Source organism: Aquarana catesbeiana, linkage group LG01 (genome assembly GCF_042186555.1).
Source record: "Aquarana catesbeiana isolate 2022-GZ linkage group LG01, ASM4218655v1, whole genome shotgun sequence".
NCBI lineage: Eukaryota > Metazoa > Chordata > Amphibia > Anura > Ranidae > Aquarana > Aquarana catesbeiana.
The window spans coordinates 274,525,573-274,553,141 of record NC_133324.1 but is presented as its reverse complement, the minus strand read 5'-3'; the positions used below and the strand labels follow the sequence as shown (position 1 = coordinate 274,553,141).

The 27,569-nt window shown below is 41.9% G+C and overlaps 2 protein-coding genes across 5 annotated transcripts; both read right to left on the bottom strand.

The window, feature by feature from the left end:
- Positions 1–691: 691 nt before the first annotated feature.
- LOC141141123 (uncharacterized) lies at positions 692–22,773 on the bottom strand. Of its 4 annotated transcripts, XM_073628848.1 has the most exons (19): positions 22,391–22,773; positions 20,089–20,213; positions 19,869–19,983; positions 19,308–19,432; positions 19,091–19,205; positions 16,208–16,332; positions 15,986–16,100; positions 15,425–15,549; positions 15,207–15,321; positions 14,637–14,761; positions 14,420–14,534; positions 13,859–13,983; positions 13,643–13,757; positions 7,243–7,367; positions 7,021–7,135; positions 6,478–6,578; positions 2,696–2,820; positions 1,421–1,526; positions 692–1,029 (listed from the first exon to the last, which is right to left on the bottom strand). In XM_073628848.1, the coding sequence occupies exons 3-17, from the start codon at positions 19,913–19,915 to the stop codon at positions 2,738–2,740; spliced, it is 1,671 nt and encodes a 556-aa protein (XP_073484949.1). In that variant the 5' UTR covers positions 19,916–19,983; positions 20,089–20,213; positions 22,391–22,773; the 3' UTR covers positions 692–1,029; positions 1,421–1,526; positions 2,696–2,737. The 4 variants fall into 4 exon arrangements, with proteins under 4 accessions (XP_073484949.1, XP_073484936.1, XP_073484934.1 ...); XM_073628835.1 differs by lacking the exon at positions 22,391–22,773 and having other exon boundaries at positions 1,421–1,550; positions 20,089–21,083; XM_073628833.1 differs by lacking the exon at positions 22,391–22,773 and having other exon boundaries at positions 20,089–21,082.
- LOC141107311 (uncharacterized) lies at positions 21,284–25,649 on the bottom strand. The gene is made up of 10 exons (XM_073598029.1): positions 25,470–25,649; positions 25,253–25,367; positions 24,699–24,823; positions 24,482–24,596; positions 23,928–24,052; positions 23,711–23,825; positions 23,157–23,281; positions 22,869–23,054; positions 22,177–22,285; positions 21,284–21,470 (listed from the first exon to the last, which is right to left on the bottom strand). Exons 1-10 carry the CDS (start codon positions 25,537–25,539, stop codon positions 21,284–21,286), a joined length of 1,272 nt encoding a protein of 423 aa, XP_073454130.1. The 5' UTR covers positions 25,540–25,649.
- Positions 25,650–27,569: the final 1,920 nt, after the last annotated feature.

The window sequence follows — 27,569 nt, the reverse complement described above, 5'->3', positions numbered from 1 at the left end:
AAAAACATCATGTTCTTAGCAAAATTTGAATCCATCCTTGCCCACGACTACTCCTTTTCTTCCCACAAACCTCTAAAGCTGATCTATACCTCCCAATCATCACATTTTCATCAGGACTGACCAGGTAGTAAGGTCCCATAAAGAAAATGTTTTTCAAAAGGTATGATTTAATCAAATATAGCCAAATAAGGTACATAGATGTGTTCAGAACAGAGCTTATATGTTTCCCTTTTTAGATTTGAAGGCTTGTTGTCTATCATGAAATCTATTAGTTACACATTGCTAGCTAAGTAGAGAATAGGGTTATGATTGTGAGATAATCCCCCAAAAGACTTTTATAAAAGTGACATTGTCAGAATATAATGTCCTGGTGGAAGGATTCCTCTATCTAGCTAGTTTTTTCTGTTCAGCCCGCAGGTTGTATGGGTTTGTTTTGAGGTGTAAAAAACTCCATACTTATGAACTAGTACAAGTGGGGTATGTCTGTATTCTGTTCAAAAACCACTGGAGGGGTTGTATTTAGCATCTTATAGAACAACTAGCTATTTGTAACTTGACAGATTTTAACACTAAAATGAATAACTGCAAAGTATATTTTATATAAAATTGACTAATGACAGTTTTTTTTCTAAATATTTTTTATTGAAATTTCAGATTAGAAATTCACAAGAGAAATAAATGAATAGCAGTTTTATGTGGCTCAATATATGCTTATTTAGACCATAGTTACTTTGGCGACATATTTTTTCTATCTACAAATAAAAGTGACAAATTTTTTTTAAATTATTATAAAACAACCATACAATTTAAATTAGGCAGGAGAAATCCAGTATTTTGATTTCTGGAATCTCTTGAAGCAGACAGTTGACATGGTCTTTTCCCTGATGAGGATCCTCTGTTTCTGATGTGTTGGTTGGTTGGTTCCTCTCAATACCAGAATCTGATGTGATGTCATTTCTGACCTCCTGTAGCAGCAGCTGACCTGCTGTTTTAAAATCTAATGCTTCTCTCACTTCCACTCCCTTCAATCTAAACACATACAACTCTATAAACATGGAACATTGTGGGAAAAACAGCCCTTTTATTCTTCCCCCTCTCTTTTTTCTTATTTGTCTACCTTTTCTATCCTCCTCTGAGGGTGAGAAAGACCTGGACTTGGTGCGAGAACCTTTCCCTCCCTAGCCCTACCCCATCCTCTATCCTAAAACCAGTGGTGGAAACTGCTAAGTCCGGTTCATTTTTACATCATTTTTGTTGCAGCATAAGATTACTATGTATTTCTTCCCTGAAACAATAATGTTCTTTGAAAAACCCAATAAAAATGTCTTGAATGAAATCTAAATACATACATTAAAGTCAGTGTAGACCCAAAAATGAAAATAGCCAATTGCTAAAACGACCCCAGTGAAAAGGAACTTACTTTTTAGCAATGAGATCGAAGACCTCATATTCATTAACACTGGTCGGCTCCCATTCCTTTACTGTAAAACATGAAGCTTCTTCCAACTTTATCCCAGGGTATTTCACTAAACACGAAGTGTAGCATTAGACTTTAAAAAATCAAGTTACATTTTAGTTGCATTAAAGTATAACTAAAGTAAAAAAAAAAAATCTAGTTTTGAATAGAGTGGAGAGGAATTATAACACTTGTCAGTTTTTATTGCTGTCTGTGCCCCCATTAGGGAGATTCACCCTCTCTAATGCCGCGTACACACGAGTGGACTTTTCGACCGGACTGGTCCGACGGACCGAGTCCAGCGGACAATCCGATCGTGTGTGGGCTTCATTGGATCTTCAGCGGACTTTTCCAGTCAAAAACCTGACGGACTTTAGATTTGAAACATGCTTCAAATCTTAGCGTCGGACTCGAGTCCGGTCGAAAAATCCGTTTATCTGTATGCTAGTCCGACGGACGAAAACCCACGCTAGGGCAGCTATTCGCTACTGGCTATCAACTTCCTTATTTTAGTCCGGTCGTACGTCATCACGTAGGAATCTGTCCAGTGTATCACCGCAACCTCACTCCCAGCGATGGTCGGACTTTGGTGTGATCGTGTGTAGGCAAGTCCGTTCGTTCAAAAGTTCGTCGGAAGTACCTCAAAAGTCCGTCGGACCAGACTGGTCGAAAAGTCCACCCGTGTGTACGCGGCATTATTGTCATGCTTACCATTATCATTGAATGTCAAAGTCAAAGAAAATCCCAAATTTTGGGTTGTCCTCAGAAAAGTAAAAGAGGGGAAATCTTCCCATGAAGACACTAGTTCTGGTGACTTCGGTGTCCCCAAGGAATTCCCTTTATTTTCAGGGGTTTTCCTTCACTTTCTGTTTGCCGATGGCACAGGAAATAGAGGGAAATTTCCGCAATGGGACACAGATAGCGAAAAAAAAAGCTGACAGGGGTTATACTCTCCCTTGCTCTATCCCATACACCGATCATCCGTAACATTATGACCAGTGACAGGTAAAGTGAATAACACCGATTATCTTCTTACAATGGCATCTAAAAGTTGGTGGGACGGAGGCAGCAAGTAAACATGTTGTCCCCGAACTTGATGTGTTCAAAGCAGAAAAAAAAGGGCATTGCAATTTGCAACTTATGCAGGGAATAGAAGGATAGACCAGAGAGAGGTTGGTGAACACTAAATAAACTGAGGTGAAAAAAAAAAACAAATGGACACATTTTTTCATACTATACCTGTTGGTACTGGACTTTTACTCTCTATATCAGACTGTGATGTCATGTTATTTCTGACCTCCTGTAGCAGCGGCTGATCTGCTGTTTTAAAATGTGATGCTTCTCCCACTTCCACTTCTCTAAATCTAAACACATACAACTCTATGAACATGGAGAATTGTGTTAAAAAAAGAGTAAACAGCCCCCCTTCCTTCCCTTCTTCACTCCTTATTTTTTTCTCTCCTCTTTTTTTCTTTTCTACCTTTTCTACCCTGCCGTACTTATGGCCTCCTATGAAAGCAATTGAAGAATCTGTGTCCGCCCTTTGGGTTCCCTGGTTCATACAGTGTGAGCCCTGGTTCACACTGATGTGATGCGGGAAATGCACAAGATTCTCTGTGTTTCCCCGCATTGCATCCCACTGCATAGCAAATGCAGTGCGATTCAGGTGTGGGGAAAAAAATGGTCTTACACCATTTTGGTGCGAATGCGATGCGCTTTGAGCCATGCAAAATGTATGGCTTAAGTCGCACTGCACAGACATCACATGTGATGTGTACAGGAATGGGGAGCGATTCCTGCGCAAATCACATGTGGTGTTCCGCACACACCAGTGTGGACCTAGGCTGAATGAGCGGTTTGTTTGTGCAGCTGGAGCTGTCTGTTACTTTATGAGGATGCAGTGGCTGTATGAACACAGCTGCATGTCCTCATTTGACAGGTCTTCAGGTGCAGGTGAGTGGCCCCAAATACACACTGTCATTGTTTGGGGGTCATACAACTGCATCCATATGCCTGTCAAATTAGGACCTCATTTACATACTGAGCTTTATTTATTAACTAATTTTATTAATCAATACAGTTTTTTCTTTTAGCAGGAATTGTGTAAGTTATGTTTGTGTCTGCCAATGGTGATTTAACCAGGCTTTTTCTGGCACTTTTTGTTTATAAGTTTAAATCAGTATTTTTTGCTAGAAAATGACTTATAACCACCCAAAATTATATATATTTTTTTTAGTAGAGACCCTAGGGAATAAAATGGTGGGCTTTGCAAATTTTTATGTCACATAGTATTTGCGCAGTGTTTTTTCAAACGCAGTTTTTGAGAAAAAAATAAAAACAACAAACTTTTTTACATTTTAATGCAAAAAAACAATACATAACCCAATTTGTTTTGTAAAATATAAAAGATGATATCACGCTGAGTAAATAGATGCCAAACATGTCACACTTTAAAATTGTGCACGGCTAAAAGTGAAAGTGTCCTTCGCGCTACTAGGAGTAACTAGTGAAAATGACTAGTGATAGGAATCAAGTGATAAATATATGTAAACAATATATAATGCAGCAAAACCTAAAAGTGTTCCACAACAGACCAAAAAACTATAAAATCTATAAAAGTGATCTTGCGCAAAATAAAATCACTATACAACACTATGGATAAGATCAAAATAAAAATAAAACAATAATTAATCTACATCTCCTCGTGAAATATATAAATGAATAGGATGTGCGAAAAATACAAAAAAAAGTGCACAACAGTGCAAGAAGTGCACAAAAAATGTCCAAGATATAAACAAGTGAAATGTGCACTAAAAAGTAGATGAAATAATGATATTAAGTGAATAAGATAATCTTCTGCTGAGTTCACAGAATGGTGGATCCAATATATGTGATGTTAGGTGGGCTTAAATAGATAAAGTGTCCATAAACCATCCACAGACTGCCTTTTAATGCTTAGATCTCCCAGAACTCTCACCTTAATTGCAGAAGTAAATCGCATCAAAAAATCAGAGGTCTCCACTATCGTCTATTGGCCCCTCTTTCAACTTCTACATGCAGCAGATGGAATAATAATTGTTCCTCCAGTAGAAAGGGTGATACACTTAGCTATCACATGCCACCTGTTACCCAGAGGCAGTAGCTATGTCTAACATTGAAGCAGAGACAGTAGCTGATGCCCTGGTTAAAATATTTACTAGAGTGGAGTTCCCTAAGGAGATTCTCTCTGACCAGGGAACCCATTTAACCGCTGTGCTCACCCAGCAGTTGTGGAAGGTGTGCAATATTAAGCCCTTGCTGAGCTCACCTTACCACCCCCAGACTAATGGTCTCTGCGAGCGCTTTAACGGGACCCTCAAGCAAATGCTGAGGACCTTTTCGGACGCTTGCAGCGACTGGGAGAAATTCCTGCCTCACCTGTTATTTGCGTACAGAGAGGTACCCCAGGAATCTACTGGGTTCTCTTCCTTCGAGTTACTTTATGGGAGAAGGGTCCGCGGACCCCTCGATCTCATTAGAGGACACTGGGAGGGAGAGATAGAGCGGGAGGGGACCCCCATAGTGCCCTATGATCTGTGCTAGTCAGACGCAATGCTGTATATATGTATATATAATGTGTGCTGTCTCATCCTGTTGTGGACTCTTTGCTGTGATGGTTGGGGTGTGACTGTATTCTATTGTCTATTGTGGCTGTCTGCCTCAACTATTATGGTCTTGCTGTGAGGAAAGAGGGAAGGGGGATTCCTCCAGCAGCCCCCTTGTTAAGACTGTTTACTCATGAGAAGTTAAGCACACCTGGCTTGTGTGTCCATTGTCATTGGACAGTTTAACCCGCCCTGTTTTCCAAGGGTGGGGGGGGAATGTTTCGAAGTGGGATCTGTATAACATGTGTTTAAATAAAGATTCATTCCTGCTTTATACCTCAAGACAGAGCATCTTGTTTCGTATTTGGGGGGAGAATTATTTGTATGGGTTCCTTGTTCGGCTGATTGAGGTGTTCGGTAGCTGCCTTTGTGTGTGGGTATGGAATGTCCTAAATGACTTTAACCCCTTTCATACTCGGGGCGTTGTTACACTATCCATAGGCGACGCTTAAAAGCCTTTACAAGTTACCACTTTAAATGTACAGAGGAGGTCTAGTGCTAGAATTACTGCCCATGATCTGACATTCATGGTGATACCTCACATGTGTGGGACGATCGCAGTTTGCATGCATACAGGAGGGGGCACTTTTACTTTTTTTTTTAATTCATTTATTTTTATTTGCTTTCCTTTTTACATTGTTGCTTTCATTTTTTTATCACTTTTATTGCTGTCACAAGGAATGTAAACATTCCTAGTGACAACAATAGGCATGTGACAGGTACTCTTATGGAAGGATCTGGGGTCCATAAGATCTAGATCAGCGTTTTTGAATGCTTTAGATTTTTTGAAACTAGCGCCTTTAAGACTCCAGTAATCCGTAAGTGATGTCATGATTTCGCTTCTGCGTTTCTACAGCCGAGACCCAATCAAAGCCAATCCCGGCTTTCTTCGGGTCTCCGGCCAGCCGGCGGACGTGCCGGCTGGCTGCTCAGGTCTCCGGTGGGACAGGAAAGCCGCATCGGTTGTTATTACAAGAGAGCCGACCACCAGCTCTAAAAAATGGTACCGGTGTACAGAGTGATTTCTAACAACAGCCCTGTATACAGTAGCTGTGAATTTTTCCCTGGAACTTTATATTATTTTTTATATATTTTACCTCCGTTCATTGATTGAGTGTATAAACTCAGCTTCCTTCTAGAGATTTTCTTTATATTTAACAAACCTGCCATCTGACGGGTCCTCACAAAGGTATTTTTCTAGCTCCTTCACTACTTCTGCAGTATATTGCCAAATATCCTGGTGCTCAATAGTGGCCTCTGCTTTTTGAGAAACTTAGCAAGGGAATAGGAGGATAGAACATTGAGAAGTTGGTAAACACTAAATAAACTGGGTAAAAACAAAAAAAGAAATGGACACCTTATCTTTTCATACTATACCTGCTGGTAATGGACAATCTAATATGATGTCATTTCTGAGCTCCTGTAGGTAGGTATCTGTTTTAATATTTGATGCTTCTCCCACTTCCACTTCCTTAAAACTAAACACATACAACTCATGAGCATAGTAAGTTGTGGGGAAAAAAAAGTTAACAATCCTCCTTCCCTCCCTTTTTTAATCTCCTCGTTCTTCTTTTTCTACCTTTTGTACTCTGCTGTACATATGGCCTCCTCTGAGGGTGAGGAAGACCTTGACTTGGTGAGAGAACCTTTCCCTCCCTAGCCCTACCCCATCCTCTACCGTAAAACCAGCAGTGGAAACCACTGAGTCTGGTTCATTTATACAGTTGTTACAGCATAAGATTAATGGGTATAAGTCAAAATTCTCATGCTTTTTACTACAATTAAACATAATATATATATATAGTATGTGTGTATTTTTTCCTGAAACCATAATATTACTGAACCTCCGTTTATTGATTGAATGTATAAACTCAGCTTCCTCCCAGAGATCTTTTATATATTTTTATATATTTCACAAACCTGGCATCTGATGGGTCCTCACGGATGTATTTTTCTAGCTCCTTCATTAGTTCTGCAGTATATTGCCAATCTAATATGTCCTGGTGTTCAATAGTGGCCTCTTCCTTTTGAGAAACTTATGCAGGGAATAGGAAGATAGAACAGAGAAAAAGTTAGAAAACACTAAATAAACTGAAGTTTAAAAAAAAAAAAAAACGCACACCTTATCTTTTTATGCTATACCTGCTGGTATTGGACTTTTCCTCTTAATACCAGAATCTGATGTGATGACATTCAGGACCTCCTGTAGCAGCAGCTTATCTGTTGTTTTAAAATCTGATGCTTCTCTCATTTCCACTTCCTTAAAACTAAACACATACAACTCTATGAATATGGGAAATTGTGGGGGAAAAAAAACAGTAAACAACCCTCCTTCTTTCCCCCTTTTTTAATCTCCCTGTTCTTCTTTTTCTACTGTTACTACCCTGCTGTACATATGGCCTCCTCTGAGGGTGAGGAAGACCTTGACTTGGTGAGAGAACCTTTCCCTCCCTAGCCCTACCCCATCCCCTACTTCATTTATACAGTTGTTACAGCATAAGATTAATGGGTATAAGTCAAAATTATCATGCTTTGTACTACAATGAAACATAATACATATATAGTATGTGTGTATTTTTCCCTGAAACCATAATATTACTGAACCTCCGTTCATTGATTGAATGTATAAACTCAGCTTCCTCCCAGAGATCTTTTTTCTTTCTCCAACATCACGGGACACAGAGCCACAGTAATTACTGATGGGTTATATAGGTATCACTGGTGATTGGACACTGGCACACCCTAACCAGGAAGTTCAACCCCCTATATAATCCCTCCCCTTGCAGGGATACCTCAGTTTTTTCGCCAGTGTCTTAGGTGATGGACGTGTAAAGATGTCCTGTGCTGAGCTCCAAAGGGAATATCCTATATCCTATACTGGGGCAAGCCAGGCGAACCAGATCCATTCCAAAGTGTCTTTTCTAGGCTGAATTGGATGGTACCCGGGCCTCGGGTCCGAAGAAACTAGGTTTTACCAGTAACGCTTCCTCTTTTTACAGAGCTGGACCCCGCATATTAGAAAATGTTTTTTCTAGCCTAATTTCTAGCCGGGTGCTTTACAGGGCCAGAACTGTGGATCCCCCTATTCGTAGGGGGCCCCAGTCTCTGACGGTTTTTCCAAACGGAGCCCACCATGAGAGGCGAAGATTGGGTCTTTACAACAGAACCCTGCGGCTGGATAAGGTAAGGGAGATTCCACAGAATTTTTTAATTCTAGTAGGTTTCTCCTTTAAGGTAAATGCATGCTATGCCTATTGTGACCACCGGGGGCTGCCAAGAGCACATACCCTTTCATGCTGATGTCTGTCTCAAGTGTTCAACGCTGTACAAGCTTCTCCGGCCGGGTCCAGGTAAGATGGGATGGGGGGCTCTCCTCAGGGATATCTCCCCCCCAGACTAAGGGGAGGCCACAGGTGATCTGTAAGGCGGTTAGACCCCCGCATTTTCACCGCCGTCGCGGCGGCCACCGCTGCCATTACACAGGCAGGCCCATCATTACCAGCCTCTATCCCTTCTCCCCCTCCCCCAGCCTCCTCCATGTTTGATTCAGAAGGGTCAGCTAGCGCGGGAAGCGCTAGTTTTTTCAAAAAACGAAGGGAGGGGCGCGGTTGTGGGAGGGGCAGGGCATCAGCACAGTGTGCTCAGATGCCCACAGGACCGGCTGCAGGCTATTAAAGGCACTAATTACAGGTGCACTAAGCCTTTCTGGAGGGACACAGAGCTGACAGTCGCATGTAAGGTGGGACACAGGCATTCTCCTAGGCAGCATTTACTAAAGTAACACCAGACTGAGCATTGGGTAGCAAGGCTTTTAGCCAGACTACATCGCTCAGCAGTTAGTGTTCATTTTTTGATACCTCCACCTTGTTGCTTTGCACTATGGGTAGAAGAGGTTCAAACACCCCAAGAACCAGAGACACTAGGGGATCTCGTTCAGGTTTTGAGGGCCCCCTGTCTGCAGCATCCTCCCCCCTGAGGGGCCAGGGATGGCTAGCCAGGGAGAGCCGTTGGGGTCAGGGGCTACACCTGCTTCTGGCACTTCAGCCCCTGTATATATTACACAGGAGGTTTTTTCCTCAACCATTAATGGTCTAGAGGAAAGAGTAATGGCCGTGATTACATCTTCACTTGGTGGAAAAAAACGCACTAGGCTTTCATCTGTTCCCCAAGACCCTCAGGAAGAGGAGCCCTGGGATAAAGGAGAGGAATCCCTTTCAGAGGATCGGGATGGGACGGATGATTCCTCTTCGGAGGAATCAGGTGGAGAGGGACCCTCTGCGACTTCCCAAGAGGAGAAAGTCTTAGTGCAGATCCTTACTGGATTAGTCCGCTCCACATTTAAGTTGCCCATATCTGAATCAGTTAAATAACCCTCTTCTTCTTTAGGGTCACTGAAACCTCCTCAAACAGCACAGGCTTTTCCTGTTCATAATTTACTTGAAAAGCTCCTTTATGCTGAGTGGGATCACCCAGATAAACGTTTTTTTCCGCCGAAAAAGTTTTCTACACTTTATCCTATGGAAGAAAAGTTTATTAAAATGTGGGGAATACCGGCCATTGATGCCGCCATTTCCTCTGTAAATAATAGTCTGACTTGTCCTGTAGACAATGCTCAGATGCTCAGGGATTCTGTAGATAAAAAGATGGAATCCCTATTGAAGGATGTTTTCTCCTTAGCAGGTTCAGATGCTCAACCTGCAGTAGCAGCGATTGGAGTCTGTCAATACTTGAGAGACCATGTTAAACAGGTCATCAAGGTTTTACCTGAACAGCAGGCCCAGGGGTTGGCTAACCTTCCAGCGGCCTTATGCTTTGTTGTTGACGCCATTAGAGATTCTATCGTGCAAACCTCCCGTCTTTCACTGGGGTTGGTACATATACGTAGAATCCTATGGTTGAAAAATTGATCAGCCGAAGCACCATGTAAGAAGCTCCTGTCTGGGTTTCCATTTCGTGGTGAAAGGTTGTTTGGAGAAGACTTGGATAACTATATCAAGACAATCTCTTGTGGGAAAAGCACTCTCTTACCTGTTAAGAAGAAGAGTAAGCGTCCCTCTTTCAAACTGACTCTTTTCCCAGCGCCAGGGGCTTCAGCCTCCAGGCAGTCTCGACGGCCTCCTCCATCTGGGTCCAGAGACAAGAGTCAACACCAGGGACAAAAGAAGTCCTGGGGGAAGAAGCCTACTAGGCAAAACACTAAGACCTCTGCATGAGGGGGCGCCCCCGCTCACTCGAGTGGGGGGAAGACTGCGACAGTTCTCAGGGCTCTGGCAGAAGGATTTCCAGGACAGATGGGTAATCTCCACGGTAACCTTAGGGTACAAGCTGGAGTTTCAGGAGTTCCCTTCTCCCCGTTTCCTCAGGTCAAGTGTTCCCAGAGATCCAGAGAAGAAGCAGTCGCTCCTTCTAGTGTTAGAGCGACTTTTGTCGCAGGAGGTCATTGTGGTAGTTCCCGCGAAGGATCAAGTATTGGGCTTCTATTCCAACCTTTTTACGGTCCAAAAACCAAATGGGGATGTCAGGCCCATTCTGGATTTAAGGGATCTGAACCGATTCCTAAGGATTCAATCCTTCCGCATGGAATCAATTTGGACAGTAGTCTCCACCCTGCAGGGAGGAGAATTTCTGGCATCAATAGACATCAGAGATGCACATCTGCATGTGCCCATTTTTCCTGCTCATCAGAAGTTTCTGTGCTTCGAGATAGGAGGGCGCCATTTCCAGTTTGTGGCTCTGCCTTTTGGGATAGCCACTGCACCTCGAGTGTTCAAAAAGGTCTTGGCTCCTCCTCTGGCCAGATTAAGGGCTCAGGGTATAGCTGTCATAGCATACCTAGACGACCTGCTCTTGATAGACCAGTCGGTAGCCTCCTTGAACGGAAATTTGAGGACCACAGTCAGGTATCTGGAACGCCTGGGTTGGATCCTCAACCTAGAAAAATCTTTCCTAAAACCAGTAAGAAGACTGGAGTATTTAGGTCTGATCATAGATACAAGCCAGGTGAAAATATTTCTACCTCAGGCAAAGATCACTGCTTTAAGAGAGCTGATTCTGGCAGTCAGGACCAAGAAGGGTCCTTCTGTCCGTCTTTGTATGAGACTACTAGGGAAGATGGAGTCTTCATTCGAACCAGTTCCCTATGCTCAGTTTCATTCATGAATGCTGCAACACAGTATTCTGTCGGCCTGGAACAAGAAAGTTCAGGCATTAGACTTTCCGATGCACCTGTCGCATGCGGTGCGTCAGAGCCTCAATTGGTGGCTCATACCCCGAAAACCTGCAGAAGGGGAAATCCTTTCTACTGGTCACCTGGACGGTGGTAACAACAGATGCCAGTCTGTCAGGTTGGGGAGCAGTTCTGGAACAGTCTGCGATCCAGGGGCTATGGTCCAAAACCGAGAGGACCTTACCCATCAACATTCTGGAGATCCGGGCAGTATACCTAGCCCTAAAACCCTGGACTATCAGGCTACAGGGTTGCCCGGTCAGGATCCAGTCCGACAATGCCACAGCAGTGGCTTATGTCAATCATCAGGGAGGCACCCGGAGCCGAGCTGCTCAAAAGGAGGTGAACCAGATCTTAGTCTGGGCAGAGATGCATGTGCCATGCATATCGGCAGTTTTCATTCCATGGTTAGAGAACTGGCAGGCGGACTATCTAAGTCACCAGCAGTTACTTCCAGGGGAATGGTCTCTGCATCCCGACGTCTTTTGGGATGTATGCCGGGGGGGGGGGTTCCAGAAGTAGATCTCTTTGTATCCCGATTCAACAAGAAGATAGACAGATTTGTGGCAAGGACAAAAGATCCTCTTGCATGCGGGACAGATGCGTTGGTGATTCCGTGGCATCAGTTCTCACTGATTTATTCATTACCACCTATTCTGCTACTGCCACGACTCCTTCGCAGGATCTGGCTGGAAAGGAAGTCGGTACCTCTGGTGGCCTCTGCTTGGCCCAGAAGGACATGGTATGCGGAAATAGTAGAGATGACGGTGGGTTCCCCGTGGACACTACCAGTACTACCAGACCTGTTATCTCAGGGTCCAGTGTTCCATCCTGCTTTACAAACGCTAAATTTGATGGTTTGGCTATTGAAACCCACGTTCTGAAGAGTCGTGGGCTTTCAGGTCCTGTGATATCTACCTTGATCAATGCAAGGAAGCCAGCTTCCAGAATGATTTATCATAGAGTCTGGAGAGCTTATATATCCTGGTGTGAATCCAGGAGTTGGCATCCCAGAAAGTATGTGATCGGTAAAATTCTTGACTTTCTACAATTACGGTTAGAGATGAGCTGGCCTTGCGTACCATCAAGGGCCAAGTCTCGGCCTTATCAGTATTGTTTCAATGACCACTTGCTTCGCATTCCTTGGTCCGAAACTTTATGCAGGGGGTGATGCGCCTTAATCCTCCGGTTAAAGCGCCCCTAAACCCCTGGGACTTGAACTTGGTTCTGTCTGTGTTACAGAAACAGCCTTTTGAACCAATAGGTCAGAATCCTTTGGTCTTACTGACAAGGAAGTTAATTTTTCTGGTAGCCATCTCTTCTGCTAGAAGAGTATGGGAATTAGCAGCCCTTTCCTGTAAGGAGCCTTATTTGATTGTACACAAGGATAGAGTGGTACTGCGCCCTCATCCTAGTTTTTTGCCGAAGGTGGTTTCAGATTTTCATCTAAACCAAGACATTGTTCTACCTTCCTTTTTTCCAGATCCCTGTTCTCCGGAAGAAAGATCACTACATTCTTTGGATGTAGTAAGAGCAGTTAAGGCCTATCTGGAAGCGACTGCTCAGATTCGCAAAACGGATGTTTTGTTTGTGCTGCCAGAGGGTCCCAGTAGAGGACAGGCAGCATCAAAAGCTATCATTTATAAATGGATTCGACAATTGATCATTCAAGCTTACAGTTTGAAACAGAAGATTCCTCCGTTTCAGATCAGGGCACATTCCACAAGGGCTATTGGTGCTTCTTGGGCGGTGCATCACCGGGCCTCGATGGCTCAGATCTGCAAGGCCGCAACCTGGTCTTCAGATTCTATCAGGTGGATGTGAGAAGGCATGAGGATATCGCCTTTGGGCGTAGTGTGCTGCAGGCAGCGGTACAGGGTCCTCAGGTCTGATTGCACCCTACTTGGTTGTGGTTCCCCCCCCCTCAGATAGCATTGCTCTGGGACATCCCATCAGTAATTACTGTGGCTCTGTGTCCCGTGATGTTCGAGAAAGAAAATAAGATTTTTAAAAACAGCTTACCTGTAAAATCCTTTTCTTTCGATGGACATCGCGGGACACAGAGGTCCCGCCCCTCTTCTAATACACTATATTGCTTGGCTACAAAACTGAGGTATCCCTGCAAGGGGAGGGATTATATAGGGGGTTGAACTTCCTGGTTAGGGTGTGACCAGTGTCCAATCACCTAGTGATACCTTTATAACCCATCAGTAATTACTGTGGCTCTGTGTCCCGTGATGTCCATCGAAAGAAAAGGATTTTACAGGTAAGCTGTTTTAAAAAATCCTATTATTTATTTTTATATATTTCACAAACCTGGCATCTGATGGGTCCTCACAGATGTATTTTTCTAGCTCCTTCATTTGTTCTGCAGTATATTGCCAATCTAATATGTCCTGGTGTTCAATAGTGGCCTCTTCCTTTTGAGAAACTTATGCAGGGAATAGGAAGATAGAACAGAGAAAAAGTTAGAAAACACTCAATAAACTGAAGTTTAAAAAAAAATGCACACCTTATCTTTTTATGCTATACCTGCTGGTATTGGACTTTTCCTCTTAATACCAGAATCTGATGTGATGACATTCAGGACCTCCTGTAGCAGCAGCTGATCTGTTGTTTTAAAATCTGATGCTTCTCTCACTTCCACTTCCTTAAAACTAAACACATACAACTCTATGAATATGGGAAATTGTGGGGAAAAAAAACAGTAAACAACCCTCCTTCCTTCCCCCTTTTTTATTCTCCCTGTTCTTCTTTTTCTACCGTTACTACCCTGCTGTACATATGGCCTCCTCTGAGGGTGAGGAAGACCTTGACTTGGTGAAAGAACCTTTCCCTATCTAGCCCTACCCCATCCCCTACCCTAAAACCAACGGTGGAAACCACTGAGTCTGGTTCATTTATGCAGTTGTTACAGCATAAGATTAATGGGTATAAGTCAAAATTCTCATGCTTTGTACTACAATTAAACATAATATATATATATAGTATGTGTGTATTTTTCCTGAAACCATAATATTACTGAACCTCCGTTCATTGATTGAATGTATAAACCCAGCTTCCTCCCAGAGATCTTTTACATATTTCACAAACCTGGCATCTGATGGGTCCTCACAGAGGTATTTTTCTAGCTCCTTCATTTGTTCTGCAGTATATTGCCAATCTAATATGTCCTGATGTTCAATAGTGGCCTCTTCCTTTTGAGAAACTTATGCAGGGAATAGGAATATAGAACAGAGAAAAAGTTAGAAAACACTCAATAAACTGAAGTTTAAAAAAAAAATGCACACCTTATCTTTTTATGCTATACCTGCTGGTACTGGACTTTTCCTCTTAATACCAGAATCTGATGTAGTGACATTCAGGACCTCCTGTAGCAGCAGCTTATCTGTTGTTTTAAAATCTGATGCTTCTCTCATTTCCACTTCCTTAAAACTAAACACATACAACTCTATGAATATGGGAAATTGTGGGGAAAAAAAACAGTAAACAACCCTCCTTCCTTCCCCCTTTTTTAATCTCCCTGTTCTTCTTTTTCTACCGTTACTACCCTGATGTACATATGGCCTCCTCTGAGGGTGAGGAAGACCTTGACTTGGTGAGAGAACCTTTCCCTCCCTAGCCCTACCCCATCCCCTACCCTAAAACCAGCGGTGGAAACCACTGAGTCTGGTTCATTTATACAGTTGTTACAGCATAAGATTCATGGGTATAAGTCAAAATTTTCATGCTTTGTACTACAATTAAATATAATATATATATAGTATGTGTGTATTTTTCCCTGAAACCATAATATTACTGAACCTCCGTTCATTGATTGAATGTATAAACTCAGCTTCCTCCCAGAGATCTTTTATATATTTTTATATATTTCACAAACCTGGCATCTGATGGGTCCTCATAGATGTATTTTTCTAGCTCCTTCATTAGTTCTGCAGTATATTGCCAATCTAATATGTCCTGGTGTTCAATAGTGGCCTCTTCCTTTTGAGAAACTTATGCAGGGAATAGGAAGATAGAACAGAGAAAAAGTTAGAAAACACTAAATAAACTGAAGTTAAAAAAAAAAAATGCACACCTTATCTTTTTATGCTACACCTGCTGGTACTGGACTTTTCCTCTGAATACCAGAATCTGATGTGATGACATTCAGGACCTCCTGTAGCAGCAGCTGATCTGTTGTTTTAAAATCTGATGCTTCTCTCACTTCCTTTTCCTTAAAACTAAACACATACAACTCTATGAATATGGGAAATGGTGGGGAAAAAAACAGTAAATAACCCTCCTTCCTTCCCCTTTTTTTAATCTCCCTGTTCTTCTTTTTCTACCGTTACTACCTCTGATGTACATATAGCCTCCTATGAGGGTGAGGAAGACCTTGACTTGGTGAGAGAACCTTTCCCTCCCTAGCCCTACCCCATCCCCTACCCTAAAACCAGCGGTGGAAACCACTGAGTCTGGTTCATTTATACAGTTTTTACAGCAACATAAGATTAATGGGTATAAGTCAAAATTTTCATGCTTTGTACTACAATTAAACATAATATATATAGTATGTGTGTATTTTTCCCTGAAACCATAATATTACTGAACCTCCATTCATTGATTGAATGTATAAACTCAGCTTCCTCCCAGAGATCTTTTACATATTTCACAAACCTGGCATCTGGTGGGTCCTCACAGAGGTATTTTTCTAGCTCCTTCATTTGTTCTGCAGTATATTGCCAATCTAATATGTCCTGATGTTCAATAGTGGCCTCTGCCTTTTGAGAAACTTATGCAGGGAATAAGAAGGTAGATCAGAGAGTGCTTAGAACACACTAAACAAACTGAAGTTTAAAAAAAAAAAAAGAATGGACACCTTATCTTTTCATGCTTTACCTGCTGGTACTGGACTTTTCCTCTCAATACCAGAATCTGATGTGATGGCATTCAGGACCTCCTGTAGCAGCGGCTGATCTGCTGTTTTAAAATGTGATGCTTCTCCTACTTCCACTTCTCTCAATCTAAATACATACAACTCTATGAAAATGGATAATTGTGGGAAAAAAAAAAACAGGAAACAGTCCCCCGTCCTTCCCTTCTTCACTCCTCATTTTTTTCTCTCCTCTTTTTATACCTTTTCTACCCTGCCGTACTTATGGCCTCCTATGAGTGAGAGGAAAACCTGGACTTGGTGCGAGAACCTTTTCCTTCCTAGTCCTACCCCATCCTCTACCCTAAAAGCAGCCATGGAAACCGCTGAGTCTGGCTCATGTATGAGGTTGTTATAGCATAATATTACTGTACAAAATTCCTGTGTGCCTCAGCTGAAAGCTGGCGGTAGGGAGAGAGGGAGAAACTGGCTTTCAGCTGCTGCATGGAGATACACACAGGGCATCCTTCCTGTACCCCTCCCTCACCTCACCGATCCCCCTCCCTGTCCTACACACATCTGATTCCCCCTGCTGTGTGTAACTCCCCCCCTCCCCCCTCCCCCCTGGGCACTTCCGGCATCCCTCTTTCACCGGCTGCTGCAAGTATACATGGGTTGTTCCGGATGAAGAGAGGGGGAAGGGGCCAGTAAATATGTCATTAGTGAATTAACACAGTGGGTGATCGGTACTGATTGCTCCTGTGTCCATTTTAACTGAACTGTGTTTACTATTCCTCTGTTTATGAATACAGTAATACCTTGGATTACGAGCACAATTAGTTCCAGAAGAATGCTTGTAATCCAAAGCACTCATATATCAAAGCTAGTTTCCCCATAGGAAATATTGGAAACTCAAATAATCCGTTCCACAGCCACTGCTTGTCTATGCAGTACCGTATGTGGCCAGAGGTGTGGGGGCGCCGGAGACACTTGGAGACACTCTGAGATGCTCGGAGACACTCGGGAACGGAGTGTTTCTGAGTGTTTCCAAGTGTCTCCGAGCGTTTCCAAGCCGCTCCAAGTGTCTCCAGGCATCACCAGCGCCCCCGCACCTCTGGCTAAATGCTTTACTGCACACCCCAAAGGCTTGAATCCTGCTCATCTTCCAAGTCAACGCTCGCAAAGCGAGTCAGGATTTTTTTTTTTAAATAGCTCGTATTGCGAAACGCTTGTAAACCGCGTTACTCGCAATCCAACGTTCCACTGTAAACAGGAGCCTCTGTCTCCTGTTCATTCATCTCCAGTGCATCTGAGGATGCAGAGAAAGCAACTGAAGGATCTGTGTCCTCCCTTTGGGTTCTCTGGTCCATACAGTGTGAGCCCTGGTTCACACTGATGTGATGCAGGAAATGCACAAGATTCTTCCCACTGCATGGCAAATGCAATGCGATTCAGGTGTGGGGAAAAAAAAGGGTCCTACGTCATCTTTTAAAAACAACAAACTTTTTTACATTTTAATGCAAAAAAACAATACATAACCCAATTTGTTTTGTAAAATATAAAAGATAATGTCACGCTGAGTAAATAGATACCAAACATGTCACACTTTAAAATTGTGCACTCCCGCACAATGGCGACAAATTACGTAAATTTAGGCGACGCTTTAAGAGCCTTTACAGGTTACCACTTTAGATGTACAGAGGAGGTCTAGTGCTAGAATTACTGCTCATGATCTGACATTCGCGGTGATACCTCATATGTGTGGGATGATCGCAGTTTGCGTGCGTTCAGGAGGGGGGGGGGCACTTTACTTTTTTGCCAAACGTTTCGGCTGGTCGCTCAGGTCTCCTGGTGGGACGGAAGAGCCCGGGAAAGTCGCGGGAGGGGGGATAACACCTCCCGCTGCTTGTGTTAACAATCAAGCGGCTACTTAACTGCATTGGTTTAGAGCTGACGGTTAGAGCCAACTGTCAGCTCTAAAAAATGGTATTGGGGTACAGGGTGATTTCTAACAGCAGCCCTGTATACAGTATGTGTGAATTTTTCCCTGGAACTATACTTTTACTGAACCTCCGTTCATTGATTGAGTGTATAAACTCAGCTTCCTTCCAGAGATTTTCTATATATTTAACAAACCTGCCATCTGACGGGTCCTCACAAAGGTAGTTTTCTAGCTCCTTCACTACTTCTGCAGTATATTGCCAAATATCCTGGTGTTCAATAGTGGCCTTTGCCTCTTGAGAAACTTAGGAAGGGAATAGGAGGATAGAACATTGAAAAGTTGGTAAATACTATATAAACTGGGGTAAAATAAAAAAAGAAATAGACACCTTATCTTTTCATACTATACCTGTTGGTACTGAACTCTTCCGCTCAATACCACAATCTAATATGATGTCATTTCTGAGCTCCTGTAGGTAGGTATCTGTTTTAAAATCTGATGCTTCTCCTACTTCCACTTCCTTAAAACTAAACACATACAACTCATGAACATGGGAGGCTGTGGGGAAAAAAAGTTAACAGTCCTCCTTCCCTCCCTTTTTTAATCTCCTCATTCTTCTTTTTCTATCTTTTCTACTCTGCTGTACATATGGCCTCCTCTGAGGGTGAGGAAGACCTAGACTTGGTGAGAGAACCTTTCCCTCCCTAGCCCAACCCCAATCCTCTACCCTAAAACCAACGGTGGAAACCACTAAGTCTGGTTCATTTATACAGTTGTTACAGCATAAGATTCATGGGTATAAGTCAAAATTTTCATGCTTTGTACTACAATTAAATATAATATATATATAGTATGTGTGTATTTTTCCCTGAAACCATAATATTACTGAACCTCCGTTCATTGATTGAATGTATAAACTCAGCTTCCTCCCAGAGATCTTTTATATATTTTTATATATTTCACAAACCTGGCATCTGATGGGTCCTCATAGATGTATTTTTCTAGCTCCTTCATTAGTTCTGCAGTATATTGCCAATCTAATATGTCCTGGTGTTCAATAGTGGCCTCTTCCTTTTGAGAAACTTATGCAGGGAATAGGAAGATAGAACAGACAAAAAGTTAGAAAACACTAAATAAACTGAAGTTAAAAAAAAAAATGCACACCTTATCTTTTTATGCTACACCTGCTGGTACTGGACTTTTCCTCTTAATACCAGAATCTGATGTGATGACATTCAGGACCTCCTGTAGCAGCAGCTGATCTGTTGTTTTAAAATCTGATGCTTCTCTCACTTCCTTTTCCTTAAAACTAAACACATACAACTCTATGAATATGGGAAATTGTGGAGAAAAAAACAGTAAATAACCCTCCTTCCTTCCCCTTTTTTTAATCTCCCTGTTCTTCTTTTTCTACCGTTACTACCTCTGATGTACATATGGCCTCCTATGAGGGTGAGGAAGACCTTGACTTGGTGAAAGAACCTTTCCCTCCCTAGCCCTACCCCATCCCCTACCCTAAAACCAACGGTGGAAACCACTGAGTCTGGTTCATTTATACAGTTTTTACAGCAACATAAGATTAATGGGTATAAGTCAAAATTTTCATGCTTTGTACTACAATTAAACATAATATATATAGTATGTGTGTATTTTTCCCTGAAACCATAATATTACTGAACCTCTATTCATTGATTGAATGTATAAACTCAGCTTCCTCCCAGAGATCTTTTACATATTTCACAAACCTGGCATCTGGTGGGTCCTCACAGAGGTATTTTTCTAGCTCCTTCATTTGTTCTGCAGTATATTGCCAATCTAATATGTCCTGATGTTCAATAGTGGCCTCTGCCTTTTGAGAAACTTATGTAGGGAATAAGAAGGTAGATCAGAGAGTGCTTAGAACACACTAAACAAACTGAAGTTTAAAAAAAAAAAGAATGGACACCTTATCTTTTCATGCTTTACCTGCTGGTACTGGACTTTTCCTCTCAATACCAGAATCTGATGTGATGGCATTCAGGACCTCCTGTAGCAGCGGCTGATCTGCTGTTTTAAAATGTGATGCTTCTCCTACTTCCACTTCTCTCAATCTAAATACATACAACTCTATGAAAATGGATAATTGTGGGAAAAAAAAAACAGGAAACAGTCCCCCGTCCTTCCCTTCTTCACTCCTCATTTTTTTCTCTCCTCTTTTTATACCTTTTCTACCCTGCCGTACTTATGGCCTCCTATGAGTGAGAGGAAAACCTGGACTTGGTGCGAGAACCTTTTCCTTCCTAGTCCTACCCCATCCTCTACCCTAAAAGCAGCCATGGAAACCGCTGAGTCTGGCTCATGTATGAGGTTGTTATAGCATAATATTACTGTACAAAATTCCTGTGTGCCTCAGCTGAAAGCTGGCGGTAGGGAGAGAGGGAGAAACTGGCTTTCAGCTGCTGCATGGAGATACACACAGGGCATCCTTCCTGTACCCCTCCCTCACCTCACCGATCCCCCTCCCTGTCCTACACACATCTGATTCCCCCTGCTGTGTGTAACTCCCCCCCTCCCCCCTCCCCCCTGGGCACTTCCGGCATCCCTCTTTCACCGGCTGCTGCAAGTATACATGGGTTGTTCCGGATGAAGAGAGGGGGAAGGGGCCAGTAAATATATCATTAGTGAATTAACACAGTGGGTGATCGGTACTGATTGCTCCTGTGTCCATTTTAACTGAACTGTGTTTACTATTACTCTGTTTATGAATACAGTAATACCTTGGATTACGAGCACAATTAGTTCCAGAAGAATGCTTGTAATCCAAAGCACTCATATATCAAAGCTAGTTTCCCCATAGGAAATATTGGAAACTCAAATAATCCGTTCCACAGCCACTGCTTGTCTATGCAGTACCGTATGTGGCCAGAGGTGTGGGGGCGCCGGAGACACTTGGAGACACTCTGAGATGCTCGGAGACACTCGGGAACGGAGTGTTTCTGAGTGTTTCCAAGTGTCTCCGAGCATTTCCAAGCCGCTCCAAGCGCCCCCGCACCTCTGGCCAAATGCTTTACTGCACACCCCAAAGGCTTGAATCCTGCTCATCTTCCAAGTCAACGCTCGCAAAGCGAGTCAGGATTTTTTTTTTTAAATAGCTCGTATTGCGAAACGCTTGTAAACCGCATTACTCGCAATCCAACGTTCCACTGTAAACAGGAGCCTCTGTCTCCTGTTCATTCATCTCCAGTGCATCTGAGGATGCAGAGAAAGCAACTGAAGGATCTGTGTTCTCCCTTTGGGTTCTCTGGTCCATACAGTGTGAGCCCTGGTTCACACTGATGTGATGCAGGAAATGCACAAGATTCTTCCCACTGCATGGCAAATGCAATGCGATTCAGGTGTGGGGAAAAAAAAGGGTCCTACGTCATCTTTTAAAAACAACAAACTTTTTTACATTTTAATGCAAAAAAACAATACATAACCCAATTTGTTTTGTAAAATATAAAAGATAATGTCACGCTGAGTAAATAGATACCAAACATGTCACACTTTAAAATTGTGCACTCCCGCACAATGGCGACAAATTACGTAAATTTAGGCGACGCTTTAAAAGCCTTTACAGGTTACCACTTTAGATGTACAGAGGAGGTCTAGTGCTAGAATTACTGCTCATGATCTGACATTCGCGGTGATACCTCATATGTGTGGGATGATCGCAGTTTGCGTGCGTTCAGGAGGGGGGGGCACTTTACTTTTTTGCCAAACGTGCCGGCTGGTCGCTCAGGTCTCCTGGTGGGACGGGAGAGCCCGGGAAAGTCGCGGGAGGGGGGATAACACCTCCCGCTGCTTGTGTTAACAATCAAGCGGCTACTTAACCGCATTGGTTTAGAGCTGACGGTTAGAGCCAACTGTCAGCTCTAAAAAATGGTATTGGGGTACGGGGTGATTTCGAACAGCAGCCCTGTATACAGTATGTGTGAATTTTTCCCTGGAACTATACTTTTACTGAACCTCCGTTCATTGATTGAGTGTATAAACTCAGCTTCCTTCCAGAGATTTTCTATATATTTAACAAACCTGCCATCTGACGGGTCCTCACAAAGGTATTTTTCTAGCTCCTTCACTACTTCTGCAGTATATTGCCAAATATCCTGGTGTTCAATAGTGGCCTTTGCCTCTTGAGAAACTTAGGAAGGGAATAGGAGGATAGAACATTGAAAAGTTGGTAAATACTATATAAACTGGGGTAAAATAAAAAAAGAAATAGACACCTTATCTTTTCATACTATACCTGTTGGTACTGAACTCTTCCGCTCAATACCACAATCTAATATGATGTCATTTCTGAGCTCCTGTAGGTAGGTATCTGTTTTAAAATCTGATGCTTCTCCTACTTCCACTTCCTTAAAACTAAACACATACAACTCATGAACATGGGAGGCTGTGGGGAAAAAAAGTTAACAGTCCTCCTTCCCTCCCTTTTTTAATCTCCTCATTCTTCTTTTTCTACCTTTTCTACTCTGCTGTACATATGGCCTCCTCTGAGGGTGAGGAAGACCTAGACTTGGTGAGAGAACCTTTCCCTCCCTAGCCCAACCCCAATCCTCTACCCTAAAACCAACGGTGGAAACCACTAAGTCTGGTTCATTTATACAGTTGTTACAACATAAGATTAATGGGTATAAGTCAAAATTTTCATGCTTTGTACTACAATTAAACATAATATATATATAGTATGTGTGTATTTTTCCCTGAAACCATAATATTACTGAACCTCTGTTCATTGATTGAATGTATAAACTCAGCTTCCTCACAGAGATCTTTTACATATTTCACAAACCTGGCATCTGATGGATCCTCACAGAGGTATTTTTCTAGCTCCTTTATTAGTTCTGCGGTATATTGCCAATCTAATATGTCCTGATGTTCAATAGTGGCCTCTGCCTTTTGAGAAACTTATGCAGGGAATAGGAAGATAGATCAGAGAGTGGTTAGAAAACACTAAACAAACTGAAGTTAAAAAAAAAGAATAAACACCTTATCTTTTCATGCTTTACCTGCTGGTACTGGACTTTTCCTCTGAATACCAGAATCTGATGTGATGGCATTCAGGGCCTCCTGTAGCATCGGCTGATCTGTTGTTTTAAAATCTGATGCTTCTCCTACTTCCACTTCCTTAAAACTAAACACAAACAACTCATGAACATGGGAGGCTGTGGGGAAAAAAAGTTAACAGTCCTCCTTCCCTCCCTTTTTTAATCTCCTCATTCTTCTTTTTCTACCTTTTGTACTCTGCTGTACATATTGCCTCCTCTGAGGGTGAGGAAGACCTTGACTTGGTGAAAGAACCTTTCCCTCTCTAGCCCTACCCCATCCTCTACCCTAAAACCAACGGTGAAAACCACTGAGTCTGGTTCATTTACACAGTTGTTATAGCATAAGATTAATGGGTATAAGTCAAAATGTTCATGCTTTGTACTACAATTAAACATAATATATATATAGTATGTGTGTATTTTTCCCTGAAACCATAATATTACTGAACCTCTGTTCATTGATTGAATGTATAAACTCAGCTTCCTACCAGAGATCTTTTACATATTTCACAAACCTGGCATCTGATGGATCCTCACAGAGGTATTTTTCTAGCTCCTTTATTAGTTCTGCGGTATATTGCCAATCTAATATGTCCTGATGTTCAATAGTGGCCTCTGCCTTTTGAGAAACTTATGCAGGGAATAGGAAGATAGATCAGAGAGTGGTTAGAAAACACTAAACAAACTGAAGTTAAAAAAAAAAAAAAAAGAATAAACACCTTATTGCTTTACCTGCTGGTACTGGACTTTTCCTCTGAATACCAGAATCTGATGTGATGACATTCAGGACCTCCTGTAGCATCGGCTGATCTGTTGTTTTAAAATCTGATGCTTCTCCTACTTCCACTTCCTTAAAACTAAACACAAACAACTCATGAACATGGGAGGCTGTGGGGAAAAAAAGTTAACAGTCCTCCTTCCCTCCCTTTTTTAATCTCCTCATTCTCCTTTTTCTACCTTTTGTACTCTGCTGTACATATGGCCTCCTCTGAGGGTGAGGAAGACCTTGACTTGGTGAGAGAACCTTTCCCTCTCTAGCCCTACCCCATCCTCTACCCTAAAACCAACGGTGGAAACCACTGAGTCTGGTTAATTTATACAGTTGTTACAGCATAAGATTAATGGGTATAAGTCAAAATTTTCATGCTTTGTACTACAATTAAATATAATATATATATAGTATGTGTGTATTTTTCCCTGAAACCATAATATTACTGAACCTCTGTTCATTGATTGAATGTATAAACTCAGCTTCCTCACAGAGATCTTTTACATATTTCACAAACCTGGCATCTGATGGATCCTCACAGAGGTATTTTTCTAGCTCCTTTATTAGTTCTGCGGTATATTGCCAATCTAATATGTCCTGATGTTCAATAGTGGCCTCTGCCTTTTGAGAAACTTATGCAGGGAATAGGAAGATAGATCAGAGAGTGGTTAGAAAACACTAAACAAACTGAAGTTAAAAAAAAAGAATAAACACCTTATCTTTTCATGCTTTACCTGCTGGTACTGGACTTTTCCTCTGAATACCAGAATCTGATGTGATGGCATTCAGGGCCTCCTGTAGCATCGGCTGATCTGTTGTTTTAAAATCTGATGCTTCTCCTACTTCCACTTCCTTAAAACTAAACACAAACAACTCATGAACATGGGAGGCTGTGGGGAAAAAAAGTTAACAGTCCTCCTTCCCTCCCTTTTTTAATCTCCTCATTCTTCTTTTTCTACCTTTTGTACTCTGCTGTACATATTGCCTCCTCTGAGGATGAGGAAGACCTTGACTTGGTGAAAGAACCTTTCCCTCTCTAGCCCTACCCCATCCTCTACCCTAAAACCAACGGTGAAAACCACTGAGTTTGGTTCATTTACACAGTTGTTATAGCATAAGATTAATGGGTATAAGTCAAAATGTTCATGCTTTGTACTACAATTAAACATAATATATATATAGTATGTGTGTATTTTTCCCTGAAACCATAATATTACTGAACCTCTGTTCATTGATTGAATGTATAAACTCAGCTTCCTCCCAGAGATCTTTTACATATTTCACAAACCTGGCATCTGATGGATCCTCACAGAGGTATTTTTCTAGCTCCTTTATTAGTTCTGCGGTATATTGCCAATCTAATATGTCCTGATGTTCAATAGTGGCCTCTGCCTTTTGAGAAACTTATGCAGGGAATAGGAAGATAGATCAGAGAGTGGTTAGAAAACACTAAACAAACTGAAGTTAAAAAAAAAAAAAAAAGAATAAACACCTTATTGCTTTACCTGCTGGTACTGGACTTTTCCTCTGAATACCAGAATCTGATGTGATGACATTCAGGACCTCCTGTAGCATCGGCTGATCTGTTGTTTTAAAATCTGATGCTTCTCCTACTTCCACTTCCTTAAAACTAAACACAAACAACTCATGAACATGGGAGGCTGTGGGGAAAAAAAGTTAACAGTCCTCCTTCCCTCCCTTTTTTAATCTCCTCATTCTCCTTTTTCTACCTTTTGTACTCTGCTGTACATATGGCCTCCTCTGAGGGTGAGGAAGACCTTGACTTGGTGAGAGAACCTTTCCCTCTCTAGCCCTACCCCATCCTCTACCCTAAAACCAACGGTGGAAACCACTGAGTCTGGTTAATTTATACAGTTGTTACAGCATAAGATTAATGGGTATAAGTCAAAATTTTCATGCTTTGTACTACAATTAAACATAATATATATATATAGTATGTGTGTATTTTTCCCTGAAACCATAATATTACTGAACCTCTGCTCATTGATTGAATGTATAAACTCAGCTTCCCCCCAGAGATCTTTTACATATTTCACAAACCTGGCATCTGATGGATCCTCACAGAGGTATTTTTCTAGCTCCTTCATTAGTTCTGCAGTATATTGCCAATCTAATATGTCCTGATGTTCAATAGTGGCCTCTGCCTTTTGAGAAACTTATGCAGGGAATAGGAAGATAGATCAGAGAGTGGTTAGAAAACACTAAACAAACTGAAGTTTAAAAAAAAAAAAAAAAAAAAAAAGAATAAACACCTTATCTTTTCATGCTTTACCTGCTGGTACTGGACTTTTCCTCTCAATACCAGAATCTGATGTGATGGCATTCAGGACCTCCTGTAGCATCGGCTGATCTGTTGTTTTAGAATCTGATGCTTCTCTCACTTCCATTTCCTTAAAACTAAACACATACAAAGCTATGAACGTGGGAAATTGTGGGGAAAAAAAAAAAAAAAACGTAAATAACCCTCCTTGCTCCCCCCCCCTCCCCCCACACTTTTTTTCCTCTCCTCTTTCTTATTTTTCTACCTTTTCTTGGACTTCATACCAAAACCTTTCCCTCCCTAGCCCTACCCTAGCCTCTACTCTAAATCCAGTGGTGGAAACTGATAAATCTGTTTTATTTTTGCAGTTGTTATAGCATAAAATTACTATGTATTTCTTCCCTGGAACAATAATCTTGAAAAACCGAATAAAAATTAATTGAACAAAATCTTAATATTAAAGTCAGTGTAGACCCAAAAATGAAGCTAGCCAATATCTAAAACTACTCCAATGAAAAGGAACTTATTTTTTATCAATGAGATCGAAGACCTCATATTCACTAACACTGGTCGGCTCCCATTCCTTGACTGTAAAACATGAAGCTTCTTCCATCTTTATCTCAGGGTATTTCACTAAACGTGAAGTGCAGCATTAGACTTTAAAAAATCAAGTTAAATTATAGTTGCATTATGTATATTATTGTATTCAATAAAATATATTCTTCTACCCAAAAATAATTTCTTACTATGTCAATTATTTAACAAAAATAGGAAAACTCAAAGAACAACTTTCCATTTGGTCTGTGCATACTTCCACTGTGTACATCAGGGGTACTCAAACTTTTGAAGCGCAAAGGTAACTTAAGTGATGCGGTAACCGGCTGCGGGCCACAATGAAATGAAATGGTTCAGAATTTAGATTTTTTTTTTTTAATTTGAAAAGGATAATGAAGAATTTAAACAAAAATCAGGATCATCATTTTCCATGGGACTAATCCCTGTTGGATGTTTACCCACTGTTTAATCACAAGCACAAAAAGAAAGCGTGGATGACACTGACTTTGTTCACTTTTTACAGGGACTCTGTGGGGGGATTTACTAAAACTGGAGCATGCAAAGTCTGGTGCAGTTCTGCAGAGCATCCAATCAGCTTTCAGGTTTTATTGTCAAGGCTCAATTGAAAAAGCTGAAATTGGAAGCTGATTGGTTACAGTGGTGGCAGGCGCTCCATTTTTTGGGGGGTGGCAAACATACCCCCCCCCCCCCCCTGCTGCCGGGTCCGCACTTACCCAATCCACGGTTCGAGGCTTACCCTCCTTCTCAG